Source organism: Octopus bimaculoides, chromosome 7, assembly GCF_046866305.1.
Source record: "Octopus bimaculoides isolate indiv1 chromosome 7, ASM4686630v1, whole genome shotgun sequence".
Classification (NCBI taxonomy): Eukaryota; Metazoa; Mollusca; class Cephalopoda; order Octopoda; family Octopodidae; genus Octopus; species Octopus bimaculoides.
Window position 1 is genome coordinate 37,507,098 of NC_142934.1, and position 15,255 is coordinate 37,522,352.

Sequence of the window (15,255 nt, forward strand, 5' to 3'; positions counted from 1 at the left end):
ATATATATATACATATATATATATATATATATATACATATATATATATATATACATATATATACATATATATATATATACATATATATATACATATATATATATATACATATATATACATATACATATATATACATATATATACATATATATATATATACATATATATATATATACATATATATATATATACATATATATATATATATACATATATATATATATATATATATATATATACATATATATATATATATACATATATATATATATATACATATATATATATATATACATATATATATATATATACATATATATATATACATATATATATATATATACATATATATATATATATATACATATATATATACAGACACACACATAAGTATGCTAACATGTATATTTCTGTTTTAAGAGAAAATAGAGGTGAATACTTTCAACCAGCTTCAAAACAAAATTGTTTTCTGTATAATCTACTAACAAATATATTTTTAAGTAAATATGGAGAGGCATGTACAATAGGAATTTTATAGAAGCTCATGAGAAATGACACATGAAAAAATATTTATTATCAAAAATATGAACAAATCTCTAAATACATAAGTTCTTCATTTTATAGCAATAAGATGGCCATATCACTGTCTATAGCTTATAAATTTAACAAAGACCAATAGGCTAAATATTTTAGCAAAACAGATGCTATGGATAATTGGCTCTGTAATGCAGAAATTTAAACCAAGATTTTGTTTTGTGTTTTCATTTTTACAGATAAATAAAAACATACTTATTGCAATAAATATTCTATATTTTGATAATGAAGTTTTGAATATTATGACGTCTTCAACTAAATTTTTGTGGCAATAAAATAAGACTTTATCAATATTCAATAATTTAATTTTGTTTGTTTTAAATTCAGTTTTAATTTGGAAATTTTAAAAATATACAGTATTACTTCTAAAAATTAGCTTCTCTTCTTTATTTGACATAAAAAAAAAATGAAATGAAATGAAAAAGAGAATCAGAAAAAATAGCTGGAAATGATGTTGAGCAAACAGCTTCGAAATACTTAAAAGGAAGTTTCAGTGTACAATACTGATTTCCACAAGGCACTGAAAATATTTATATAATATTTTCCATATATATATATATATATATATATATATATATAAAACGTTGGACTAGTTGATAACAGCCTGACATTCTCGATGTGGTGGCACCAACAGATTTTTAACGGAAGTACGAAGGCTTGGTGAAGATCTGAAATAAAAAATATAATATTTGTAACAATATATGTAATAGTAAAATTAAGAAGAAAAAAAGCATGTATTTTATACTATTTCTGATCATCTGTATATTATTATGTGTTAAATGTCTCCTTTAATCTTTCTGTAGAATGTCAATGAAAAGTGAAGCTAGTAGAGATCGGTCTTCTCAAAATAAAATTTATAGGAGAATATGAATCTAGTATTGAAGCAAGTAAAATAGTTTGAAAGTCATTTCTAACAGCTTACAGCTTTTAGAAGTAGCTTAATTTCATTTCATGGTATCTATATTTAACTAGATGAATATAGTATTAAGTCATCAAGTATAAAATTTGCAGAAAAGAAAAAAAAGTTTGCTAATGCTTTATAAATACAAGGAATAATTTTATTCATTAAAGTATGCACCCATATTGTCTATACACTTTTGCCATTTCGGTGGTAGCTTGTCCAGCCTGGCAATCTAGAGTCAATAAAATTTTGGAAGGCTTATTTTACAACATCGTCAGAATTAAATTTTTTTCCTATCAAAAAGTTATCCAAGAGTGGATCTGTTGACTAATCTAGGCTGTTTTTTTGTAAGTTTATGCATCATTTTGTCCAGTTGGCTGTAGTATACTTCGGCCATGATTGATGAGCCAGGTTTAATGAAATCATAATGGATCACATCTGTGCCAGACCACCAAACATACACCATCAGCATCTTTTGATGAATTTTCCTTTCTGGATGTGTTTTGGTGGTTCATCTTTGTCCAACCATTGTGCTGAACGTTTATGGTTGTCGTATTGGATCCATTTCTCATCACATGATACAATTCGATTCAAAAATGATTCATTTTGTGACGAGAAAGTAGCATAATGCAGGCTTCCAAACATTGCTGTTTCTGATTTTCATTGAGTTCATGTGGAAACGACTTATCCAACTTTTTCCCTTTACCGATTTGAACTAGGTGAGTCAGTATTGTTTGCTTGCTAACACCAAACAACAATAATTCATGAGCACTTTGAGGTGGATCTCACTTGATGGTGGCTTTCAGTTTCTCATCATCTATCTTTGTTTCTGGTCGAACGCATTGTTCATTTGTGAGGTCAAAGTTACCAGAACAAAATTTTGCAAACCAATTTGATACTGTCTGCTGTGTATTAGAATGACATACTCCATTAATATTCCGAGTTGTCTGTGATGCTGTATTTCCAAGAAAGAACTCATATTTCAAAACCATATGAATTTCCGACTTATCCATCTCTAAACAAAAATAGCAAAAACAATTTATAATACTTTATAAAGTGCAAAATGAGTTAGAATAAAGAAATAGATGCGTCAGCTTTCTAACAATAGATAAAGATTGTCCATATATAATAATGGCACAAAATGAGCAGCTGTCAAAGTTTACCATATACCTTACTACAAATTTTATACTTGACGACCTAATAATTGAGAATTAAACATCCTAGTCTAGTAACAAGGTATCTTAAACATTCGATTTCATTAAAATTGAATGAAAAAAATAGATGGTAGTAAAAAGAAAAAAAAAATTTGAATAAATGTCACATTGGAAAATAATGAAAAGAAAGAAACAGACACAAATATATTTTATACATTAGCATATCCTATTAAATATAATTGGATATAATTTTGTTCAGATTAAAGTGTAATCTATAAATAAGGGTTTCCTGGGTAGCTTTGTTAGAACAGTACAAAATTGTCTTTATATTGTCAGTGTGTAGGATGAAAGCCTTATATGTGTAGTTTTTAACACGAGACAACATGAGACCAAATTAATGTATTTTGTCCATTTTGAATCTTAGTTAATTCAAATGAATTCTTTTGATAATCTCAGAGTTTTGGGATTACGAGTTATATTACTTTGTGTACACTTCCAGTTCACAACATTGCTTTATCTCCATTCATTCTAATTGTTGGAACCTCCCCCCCCCCCCCGCCTTTAAATATCTTGTAGTTAACATGCCAAAACCATAACTGTGGAACTTGTCAACAGATGATAAAAGAAAATTTGTGTTCATTCTTGTATTTTACAATGCCCATTTTCATTTGGTTTATTCTCTGCACTAAATTTTTCTGTTTTGATTTTAACAGAACACTGATTTCTTTGACTAACGTTGTTTATGGTCTCTCTGACTACCATTCATCATTTTCTCTTTCTTTATCCATTCTTCTGTCACACTCACTCAGTCTTTCTCTCTCCTATTGCCTCTCCTTCTCTGCCTGGTATTTCTTCTGTCCCAGTATTCCATCTTCATTTCCATAATTCTCCAGCCTACATCCTGTTCCTTTTCAAACTCAGTTAATTCTTTATTGTTACCTTCTTCACTTCCCTTCATTGAAAATTTAATGTTCAGAATCAATTATTTCTTTTCACTCAACCTCCCCTATATGCACTGCTTACCTCTGGTTTGTTCTGTTCTGTTTTAACAAAAAGACTTTAACTGTTTGTTTAGTATCCTTATTATTTTGTCTCTTGTCTTGTTTGACTCAGCTGAAAAATTAATTTTTACTTTGTCCTTTTTGCTTGATCAATCAACCTTAATATTTGTAGGATGTAATTTTTTCATATTTTCGCTTATATTCACAAATATCTGTTGCCATGTCCTGTGATACTGTCTCAGTTCACTAAACCATTCCACAGTAAAAATTTTCTTTAAATCTATTGACATACTGAAGCTAACAGCACTGTTGTTAATGTGCAAAAACTGCAGGACGTAAGTCAACAGCTGATGACTGGATATCTTTGTTTTTGTTTGTATTTTCTCTATGCTTAATTCCTCTGTCTTCAAAGTTTATATTTCTGTAAAATCTCTTTACTTTTAATGGCAGCTATTGAACAAGTACTGTTCTAGATTTTTAAGAGATACTCTATTTTTACTTATAATGTACAATAATAAATGTCCAGTTAATTTTAGCAATAATTTTGCATAGGGGTAGTATAAATTTTAATTAAATGTTGTGCATAATTTAAGTTTACAGGGTTATTGAAAAAAGATAATAATAATAATAATGATAATAATAATAATAATAATAATAATAATAATAATAATAATAATAATAATAATAATAAAACTAGAACAGCAACAGACCATGATAAAACGATGGCAAGAAAAGCCCCTACATGGTAAATACTGGGCTAAACTAAATGCAAAAGAAATAGACAGAGAAAAATCCCAGCAATGGTTGAGAAACTCAGGACTCAAAGCAGAGACTGAAGGATTTTTAATTGCTGCACAAGACCAAAGCCTCCCCACCAGAAATTACCAAAAACATATAATGAAAAGAAACATAACAAGTAACTGTAGAATATGTGGAGATAGACAAGAAACAATAAATCATATTATCTCTGGCTGCCCAGTCCTGGCTAAGAAGGAATATATTCACAGACACGACAGAGCTGGGACCTATATACACTGGAAGCTATGCCAACAATATGGAATAACAACAGAAAAAAGATGGTATAAACACATGCCAGAAAAGATCACAGAAAACGAGAAAGCAACCATACTCTGGGATATGCCAATACACACAGATAGAGAAATTAAGGCAAATAGACCAGATATAGTTGTCAAAGATCATGAAGAAAAAAAATACTTTTTAATTGATGTATTAATACCAGTAGATGACAACGTTTCCCTAAAAGAAATGGAAAAACTTTCAAAATACAAAGACCTGGAAATAGAGGTAACTCGAATGTGGAATCTAAAAACAGAAACAATTCCTATCATAGTAGGTGCCTTAGGTATAATAAAAAAATATTCAGACAAAAACATAACAAAAACACCAGGACTTACAAATATATATAACATACAGAAAATTGCACTACTAGGCACTGCACACTTCCTATGCAAAACACTTTCAATACAGTAACCATAAGAGCATCACAGCAAACCACAGCACATACCCAAGGCGCACAGAGCTGCGCTCGGAAGTGAAGTGAAAGCACGTTATAAAAATAAAACTACTGAACAATAATAATAATAATAATAATAATAATAATAATAATGATAGTGAGCAGTGAGGAGAGTAACTGTTATCCCAGTAGTTGTAGGGGCAATTGGAGCACTAACAACCAAGTTTGAAAAATATGTTGGAGAAATTGGAATTGACATGAAGTCAGAGTAGGCCCAAAAAACTACTTTATTGGGGGAGAGTTAGGATTTTGAAACTGGTGATTGGGTGTTGAGTATCTTCCATGATAGTTAACATCCAAGTACTGAGTCTTATAATTTGTGGACAGAGACACTGTGAGACCTCTGGCAAAAGATTGCTGTCCACTCTCACAGAATCAACCAGAGCTTTGAGAAGTAAAATATAATGATAATAATAATAATAGTAATAATAATAATAAAAATAATAACAACAATAATAATCCTCATTATTATTATTATTATTATTATTATTATTATTAGTGTTGTGGTGAGAGTCATGACACCCCCTGCGAGAAAAGACTTGACTGAACAACTATAAATAATAGCGGTCTGAGTGAGAGAGAGAGAGTAGGCATTAATCACAGGCAGTCATAAGATCTCATTTTGGTAGTTTGTCAGAATATCGTTTGTTGGTTCATGTATAGTTTCGTAGAGAGTTTGTTGGATTGTAAAGAGAGTTTGTAACATTGTTGTTACCCTACTTCGTTAGATGTTTAAGGTTGCTAATGATGGAAGACCTATTAGCTTCTATAATACAGTTGCAAAAACAGCAACAGGAGTTGTAGAAACAACTACTTCAGCAACAAGAGAAACAACAATAGTTAATAGAGCTATGTCTTAAGAAGTCTAGAAACACAATAAGTTTGTTTTTGCCAGACGGCGTATCAAACTCTATAACAGAATTTAGTTACAATTCAGAGGAGGTTATAACATTTGCAGCATACTTTAGAAGGTATGAAGAAACCTTTAGAGAAGATTTCAAGTCATGGATGGACAACATAAAAGACTATTATTACGTAAATTAGTGCTGGCTGAACATGAAAAAATTGTAATTTCATATTACCCAAATGGGCAAGCAGAACAATTCATAGATACTTTCAAGTGAGTGCTAAAAAAAAGCAAGGAACAACTTAGGAAATGATGAAGTGTTAACTAAATTCTTAAGGGTGTACAGAATAACACCCAATCTGAATACCAGTTCAGGCAAGTCGCTTGCAGAGCTAATGTTGGCTCGAAATATTAAATTGGTCTTTGACAGATTGTTGCCAAGGGAAAAAACATAGAGACAAAATACAAAAAATTCAACTAAACATTTTGATGTTGGAGACAAAGTCCATTTCAAAGTATACAAAAATGGTAAAGAGAGTTGGCAAGATGGTGTAGTGACTAGAAAAACTGGAAACATGATGTATTTAATAAAGGGCCAAAGAGGGGAGCATAAACGACACCTAAATCAATTAAAAATCAGACATACAGAAAAAAGGAAGGAAATTCCAATGGAAATGTTTTACATATTTCATGTGCCAGCACCAAAAGAGATTGAGCCTAGAAGGAGCAGTAACAGAAAACGTAAACAGACTGAACATTTAGAAATAATTCCTAAGCGGAAAAAGATACTGAACCCCCTAGGAAAGCAAAATTTCAAAAAAGGAGAGATGCTGGGAAGAAAGAAAGAAAAAAAATAATAAAATAAATTTTGTTTCCTTTGGAAGTTGAAATCACAAAGGGGGGAGATATTGTGATGAGAGTCATGATATCCCCTGCAAGAATAGACTTGACTGAATTACTATAAATAGTAGCAGTCTGAGAGAGAGAGAGAGAGAGAGAGAGAGAGAGAGTAGGGGTTAAACGCAGGAAATCATGTCATTTTGGTAGTTTGTTGGAATATCGTTTGTTGGTTCGTGTATAGTTCGTGGAGAATTTGTTGGATTGTAACGTTGTTGTTGCCCTGCTTTGTTAGCTGTTCCATTGTTACTTTTTTACATTATAACTGTGTAGTATCATCATAACAATTGGCGATACAACAATCAGAATATCTGTGATCAATCATAAATGTATGATGAAACACTGATATCTAATGATACATTATAACAAAATCTTTTGACATGTCTACGACTCAGTCACTTCTACTCTACTTCACTGAATCTATTGAAGTCATTTATTTATTCTCTGTTGGAATGTGTTAACAATAGCATCACTGGTTGGTTACTTATCTGCAATGAGTCAATCACTACTTCCTTGTATTTAAAGCAGCAAGAATGGGAAAAAAAGAATGAGAAGATATCACTTGAATTTATACTTGAAGTGTTGATGTAATGAATTGCAAGTTAATCCATTTTAGGTCTTTTTTTTCACACAAATATAGACTGAACATATATATTATACTGAGACAATGACTTACAGTTACATGCCCTCCCTGTTGCTAATGTTTTACAAGTAAGGGGATTTTTCAATTCTATTCATCTTAGAAAGTTGAGCTACTGGATGTTTTGTTGACAGGAAACGTCAGCAGAGATCCCCAGTTATAACCAAATGCTTTTCAATTGAATATAAATATTTACATACACACATACATGTGTGTGTGTGTGTGTGTGTGTGTGTGTGTGTGTGTGTATGAGATCATTTAGAATGAAATGTCCAATTTTGAACTAAAAGTTTATGTGTGAATGACATTCTTCGCTGCTTTTGTCTTCTAATGAAATTTCTGAGGAATTGGAAGTGGGTAGGGGCATGTTGGAAGCTTCTATGTGTGTTTGTGTAAGTGGTTGCGTTGTTGTTTTCGTTGATGTTGGTTGTTGATTGTTTGTGTGTGGTGTATTTGATATAGGGGAAGGGAAATCAGTTTTTGTATTTTCTTTTGTTTTTTCTGTTTCTTTAGTTCCTGCTGTTGTTGTTGTTGTTGGTGTCTTTCCAGATGCTGTTGTATGTTAATTTGTTGGTGTTGATGGCTTTGGTTAAGTGTGTTTCTTTTGTTGTACTCCCTTTGCTTGTCTTCTGTGTTGATGGTGGTGTGGGTAGTCAGGGTTCTTTTTTCCTTTCACTTTTTCCTTGTGGTTGTTGTTGTTTTTGCTGTTCCTTCGCTGTTGGGCATTTAGTTTTTAGGTGCTCTTCACTGCCACACAAGTAACAGCGAGGCCTCCTACCTTCTACCACCACGTATAGGTTATGGCTGTCTGGCAGCTCAATTTGGTGTAGGATGCAATTGATTGAGTCCTGATCTATTTGCATCAGCAACTGAATGGGTTTTCCCAACCAATTTTGTTGCTCTAAGACATGTTGTAACAACAGCCATTGTGTCTCTACTTCTGGAGGGACATTTTTGATTGAGATTTTGGTCACACGTTGACCAAGGTATGTCAGAATCAAAATTAATTTCTCAGACTGTAGAGTGAGTTTGAGAGTTCTTTGGCTTTTTCTTTGCTGTTGAAGCAAACTTGTATTATTACATATCACCAGTTCACACAATTCTTATATGCCCATACTGAACGCAAACATTTTTCAATCAGTTCCTGTGGTGCTTGCTCTGATCTGCGTGTTTTCACATTAATGACTTTATACATGATTATTCTTTTTTGTGTGGTGTCAATGATATTTTGTGGGATGTTGAGGTGTAGATTTGAACCTTGCTGAGTTACGAGGGACTTTGCTTTATTTGTTCTGTTGTGAAGTGTAGTATAGTCTTTTTTTGTTTTAAAGCTTCTGCAAAATTTGATTTGTTTTTGTTGCTGTTGTCACTGGTAGTGGTGTCAGTAGCAGAGGAGGTAGTTGTAGCAGAAGAAGTTGTTGTAGTAGTAGTGTTGGTGTTGATGGCAGAGTTGCAGTCTTTGGTGGCGGTGATGGTAGATGGCCTTGCAACATTAGTTTTGTTGTTGTTGTTGTTGTTGGTGGTGGTGGTGATAGTGGCATTCAAGCTGTCAGGTTCAGCAACTAATGGTAGTGGGAGGCTAAGAAATTCTTCCTTGGTGGTTTTTAGCTCCTCGCTAGCGTTCTGCATGACTTGCGTGCTGGCCTCATGGTTTGCAGTCGCCATTTTTAAAACAGAAAATGGCTAAAATGAATTGACAAAAGCCTTTGAAATTTTGGAAATTTCACCCACATAGGAGTGAAATCCTATGTAAATATTAATCAAGTTTGGAAGTGTTTGTTGTTGGACAACTTTTAAACACACAAAAATAGCCAACTTACATGGAGCCAGTTTGACTAGCATTAGGTAGGTAGGTAGGTAGGTAGGTAGGTAGATAAGATAGATATATGTAAATTTCGTCTGACCCATGCAAATGTGGAAAAGTGTATATCAAATAAGGATATTTAAATAATACACACACACACATATAGACAGACACATACACACTCACACATACAATTTTCATTTACTTTTTATCTAGCAAATCCACTCACAAGGTACTGGTCAGCTCAAGGCCACAGTAGAAGGCACTTGCCCAAGGTGCCATACGTAAGATATAACTCAGGACCAGAGAGTGACAAAGTAATCTTTCTACCGACACAGCCATGTATGCATCTGTCTGGCCACTAATATTGCTTGACCAATTTTGTAAAATAACTGAAACCAATACACTTACTGCACATGATAAACCTTAAGACAGCTGTCTTTATAAGGAACATCATTTATAATATATAACTAATATTACATAAAAAACAGTCAGACTCCAAGACTGTTTTAGTTTAGACTAAAATTCTTGCTGATCTTTGGATGATCAACCTCAGATGACCTATCAATTACTGGTAAGTGTACAGCAGATTATAGTTAGATGATATCAGCTTCTTGCCAATGTACAATGGATAACACTTAAATTATAATCAGCTTCTTGTAAGTGTATTACAGACTAGCAGTATAACCCAACCTTGTCCGGGTGTGACTTATTACACCATCTATGATAAGTCTTGCTAGGTGAAAATCAACTAAAAAAGAAAGCCTTACAACGAAAAAACCCCTATGATGTAAATATGTTCATAATTCAAAAGACGATGAAATTAATAGGGAAATTCTGAAGGCTGTTTTGCGTAAAATTATTAAGCGTACATAAATTTCATCCGTCTAATTGGCTATACAAATGCTTTTGCAAAACAACTTTTTGCGCTGCCCTGATTATACATAGCAGGGTAATCCTTTTTTGCAGGACGGCAATTTGTGATGAAGCAATTGCTGGCGATCTGTTGCTACACAGTTTTGCCAGAATTCTATCAGATTTGGCAGAAGATGTTGATGCACCGTTTTGCATTATGTTCAAAGTAGCTTCTGGAATGTGGTGAATTGCTGCAGTCTGTTGCTGTCATTTGAAACCGGTTGCTGTCTTTCCCCAGCAAACTCTCTTCTTCGGAGGCATAATTTATGTATATATTAAACAGAACAACAAAAGTTATAATAGATGGCAGGGTTGGTACTTTTCACATATCTGTAATTTTTCAGATTAACACCCACACGATTACCCAACCCTAATCCTAACACTAACCCTAAACCCTAACCCTAAAACCCTAACCCTAACCCTAAAACTATAACCCTAACACCCTAGTGAAAATCGTGGTATATTTACAAAACTTTGACGAACATGAGTTATATTTTACTGAATGATTGTGTACTTGCACGTGTATGCGTTTGAGAGAGTGAGAGAGGAAGAGGTAGAGAGAGGGAGAGAAAGGAATAGAGGTAGTTAAAAGTTTTCTTATGATGGCTTCTCTTCACTGCCTATTACTTCATTAGAAATCTACAGATGTACATAAGCACATAATAGAGAAAAATGAAACAAATATGGACGACTTGCTCCGAAACACCACCGAGTGGGGAACATTTCTCAAAACTAACCTGCAGTTGTTTCCTTCAAAATTCCTACATGTTTGAAATGTACATACATCAAGGTATATTTGTAGAAAATTTCACGAAAAAATATTCATTTTCCTAGAAGTTAAGAGGAATTTAAGTGGAATTTCCGAAAATTATCCCCCACCCCCCTCCCAAAACACTTTCACCGAAAATTTTTGTATATTCGGAATCTACATAATAAATAATATATGCATAGAAAATTTCATAAAAAAATATTAATTTTTCTGAAAGTTATGACCTTCCAAAGTCAGGGGGTAAAACTCTGTTATTATGTCACATTGACGAACATGAGTTATATTTTTGTGAATGATTGTGTTTACTTGCACGTGTATGCGTTTGAGAGAGCGAGAGAAGAAGGGGGGAAGAAATGAACAGAGAACGAGAGCAATGTGTATGTTGTTGTCACAGATCAAACAATGTTATGAAAAATAGGTAAAGAATACTGAGAGGAAAGTTTAATCTATGACTTTGTATGTATCACTTTCTCTCTCTCTCTCTCTCTCTCTCTCCCTCTTTTACTCTTACTCTCTATATTATATGTTGAGCGCGTGTGTAAGAACGCCGTTCCAGGTAGAAGGGAAGAAATATAAAAGTTGCTAGAAACAACAGCCAAATCTCCCAAAGTAAATGGAATTTCAAAAATCTAACTACTGCACTGGAAAGTTCACATTGAGAAAATTCCATTGATGTAAAATTTTTTACGAAAAAGTGGAAAATGTGGATTTCTATACACTTTTAAAAAGGCTTCACACAGACACAGAACTTCAGCTTTATATATTAAGATTATAGACTATACCAGTTTCTTGTCAGTATATTAAAAATTATAGAGAATGTCTGCTTATAGTGAGTGTATTACAGATTATAGTAGTACATCCTTTTATGAATCAATAAAAGATGATGTACTGAATGATATATGCAAAAATATTTCCTTTTAATTAAAATTTCATTCTTAGCTGAAGAAAAGAACCTAAAAACAAAAACAGTAGTAATTGGTAATGACTCAGTAAGAAAAGGGGAGATAACTTCAACAAATTAAAAATGAAATCTCGAAGTTAATTTACATATTTAGATGAAAAGCAACAGACAGTTTCAGGCATGTTTCAGCCTTAATGGACCTCATCAACCAAGCATAGTTTATTGAATCTGGCTTTGATCACATAACAGAAGTTTTATATACAGAAAATGTCAAAGATTTTTGACCAGTAATAATTTACATAATTGAAATTTTAAAAAAATGATAATAAGCTAAGGGAAATAACTCAATTAGGCTAATGACATAAATTTAGATAAGTTTAAAGGTGATGAATATAAAAAAATATTCAATTAATTGAAAATATCCATTTAGGTAAAGAAAGACAAAAATAATACAATGTTAATTATCAGCAACTCCCAGTTAATTTTATAAGAGACAGTTATTGTTGAATTAATTAGGGATATATTTTAACTGTTTTAGTCTCTGTTACTTTGTCATTAAAATCTGAATAAACTTTTATTGCTGTCAACTAATTTCTATACTCTATAGTTTTCTCTCTTTCCATTTTTTGTGGCTTAACTCAGAAGGGAATATGGGAAGGGCAGCATGCACAACATTTTGCAGGACCTCTGAGACTTGTAGGAAGATGAGGGGAAGATATATTTGGATTGGTGATGTGTCTCAAATGCTTGCAAAAGAGTGGGCTCAGCTAAAGGAGTCTAAGGGTTCAAATGTTGGTGTTATATGGAATAATATATCAAATATATTACTTTTAATGAGCATTTTATCACATTACTGGATTTCATAAATCACTGTACTTGAAAATGTATCTTTTAATAAAATAATATCAGTTTGGAGATGTACTTGCATAGCAAGTGACCTGATCTGAGATCATGTGCTGAAACAAAAACACTTGCAGCATGGAAGGTGTTTATAAGCCATTTAAAAACACACAAAACTGTTAGATACACTTCAACATTTAAGTTTAATTTGCCAAAATATTTTCATCGCTTTGAGACTGCAACCTGTTCACTGACAAAATTCTGTGCTGCACGGAATTTTGTCAGTGAAAAAGTTGTGGTCTCAAAGTGACGAAAATATTTTGGCAAATTAAACTTAAATGTTGAAGTGAATCTAATGGTTTTCGTGTGTTTTTAAATGGCTTATAAACACCTTCCATGCTGCAATTGTGTTTCATATCAGTTTGTGATTTGACAAAAGTGTAGAATGAAATGGAGGGCAATCACTTAATATATTGGGATCCTTTTGATCAGAATCCTAGGTTAATATACTTCCATATGGCTCATCCAAAACCTCTTGTAAATCTTTATCTCCCCATACTGTTGTAATTCACTTATATTGCCCATATTTTCATTTTAAGGACTCTACAATACTTAATCATATTAATGCTAACTTGATTAACCTCATTCACCCAGTATGAAAGCATGTTAATAAGGCTATGGACATTTGATGCTTCTCATAAACTCACAAATACAAAATTAGACAATTTATTGTTGAGACAATAGCCTTCCATCTAATTAGACACAAAATGATATTTCAAGGTAACTGGAAGCTAACAAAGATTGGGTGCGATGCTGAATTCCAACAATAAGCAGATGTTAATGAAATGATAGCCTACTTGTAGCAATTTTATTGTTATTAATTAACAAAAGCCAATTAATGAGTTTGAATGCTGCATCATTCAGCTGATAGCAAACATCTATGATAGATTTATGAGAACATACCTTTGCTTTATGCTTTCAACTGACACTTTACCTGATGAATGTCTTATTAGCACTGAAAGTCAAAGTTCAAGGATGTATAAAATTTCATAACAGATCTTTGTTTCATATCCAACAGAAATTTAAAAACTCAAGAACCAATTCCAGAATTTCAAATTATTCAATAATCAGATATTTACAGAAAGTGAAATTGTTATTTTAAGAAAACAGATGCATTGGGATGCAAAATTTTTTCTTTTATGGAAAACAATTTAGTTGTTTGTTTACTTGAGTTTCTAGTTGATATGAGATAAAACATTAACACATTTTAAAATTATATATGAGAAAAAAAGAGGAGAAATTAATCAGAATTTAGTGTATTTAATGTTTAAAGGAACATAGAATCTCAGATCCTAAGAGAAAAGGAAGTATTAAGTGAGAACCCAAAATTAATAAATAGAAAATATTTACACACAAAAATATGGTTTATATCCATATTTTAGACACTTATCAAATTTCCATATGATAAGTGATTTAGAAACTGAAAATGATAAAATGAATTCATATACTGGCATAAACTGTGAAGTTTTAAAACTTTAGATGACTTGAATACAGCTGTACTCGTTTTGTTGGTAAGCATTGAGGAGAAAGATTTTGCTACAATAATCAAACAAGGCATCAATAATGTCATAAATACAAAGTGCAACTGACATAGTAACTGCAGTAAACTACACTGAATTGTGAATCAATCAATATTACACCCAGTTCGAAAAGAAAGAAAGATCATTAGCATTAAAGTTACTTGACCTATCAGAAACAACATTCAAATTTCCCTGAAACTGCATTCAATCACTCTGTCTTAAAAAAAGATAAAATGAATCATTGAGTAATGTAGCCCTAGGCACACCAATTTTAAAAAAGGTGGAAAGGCCACAAGTTGGGACACTTTTGATCACAGTTCAGCATGAACGGAACTGAACTATAAAAGCATTTAACATTTCTGGTAATGAAGGAGAGAAATCTCTGAACCGTTCAAACTGATTGAAAAATTAACAGAGTAAGTTTGATTTTTGAGAGAGAGAGAGAGAGAGAAAGAGAGAGAGAGAGAGAGAGTAAAGTAAGCAACAGTATGATTGATAGAGCCAATGAAAGAAAAAGAGAGAGGTTAACAGCAAATAATTACTGCCCTCACATTAATAGTTAACACAGTCATGAAGTAGATTCAATAGTTATAGCTCAAGAAAAGTACTTTTTAATACCACATGTGTCTAAGTGATGTCAACAGTTCCTGTATTGAATTTTCCCTCTGTCAATGCTGTAAGGAGTAGTCCTCTATTTATGATGGAATCATTTTGAAAAAATACTGATCCATCAAGAACTATAAAATACTTGATGTTAAATGTTATATTTTGGTGAACAGAACTGTTATACACTGATTTCAGTGTTTGAAGAGTTGAGAGTAGCAGCAAGATTTACTAATGTCTGGGGAAGCCATATTATATTTATTTACAAATAGAGA

At 32.2% G+C, this 15,255-nt stretch overlaps 1 protein-coding gene across 5 annotated transcripts in view; it reads right to left on the reverse strand.

Annotated features, from left to right (window-relative positions):
• Positions 1 to 552: 552 nt before the first annotated feature.
• The window catches only part of LOC149134668 (uncharacterized), a 79,638-nt gene continuing 64,935 nt past the window's right edge, over positions 553 to 15,255 (reverse strand). For 3 of the 5 annotated variants that reach the window (XR_016242610.1, XR_016242611.1, XM_089355209.1), the window contains 2 exons: positions 13,761 to 13,812; positions 553 to 1,262 (listed from right to left, as the gene is read on the reverse strand). Coding sequence is in view for 3 of the 5 variants with exons in the window: in XM_089355209.1 (XP_089211335.1) it covers positions 13,807 to 13,812 (6 nt within the window). In the remaining 2 variants the exon portion in view is untranslated. The remainder of the gene's footprint in view (positions 1,263 to 13,760; positions 13,813 to 15,255) is intronic. The other 2 variants (XM_089355208.1, XM_089355210.1) reach the window with 1 other exon arrangement.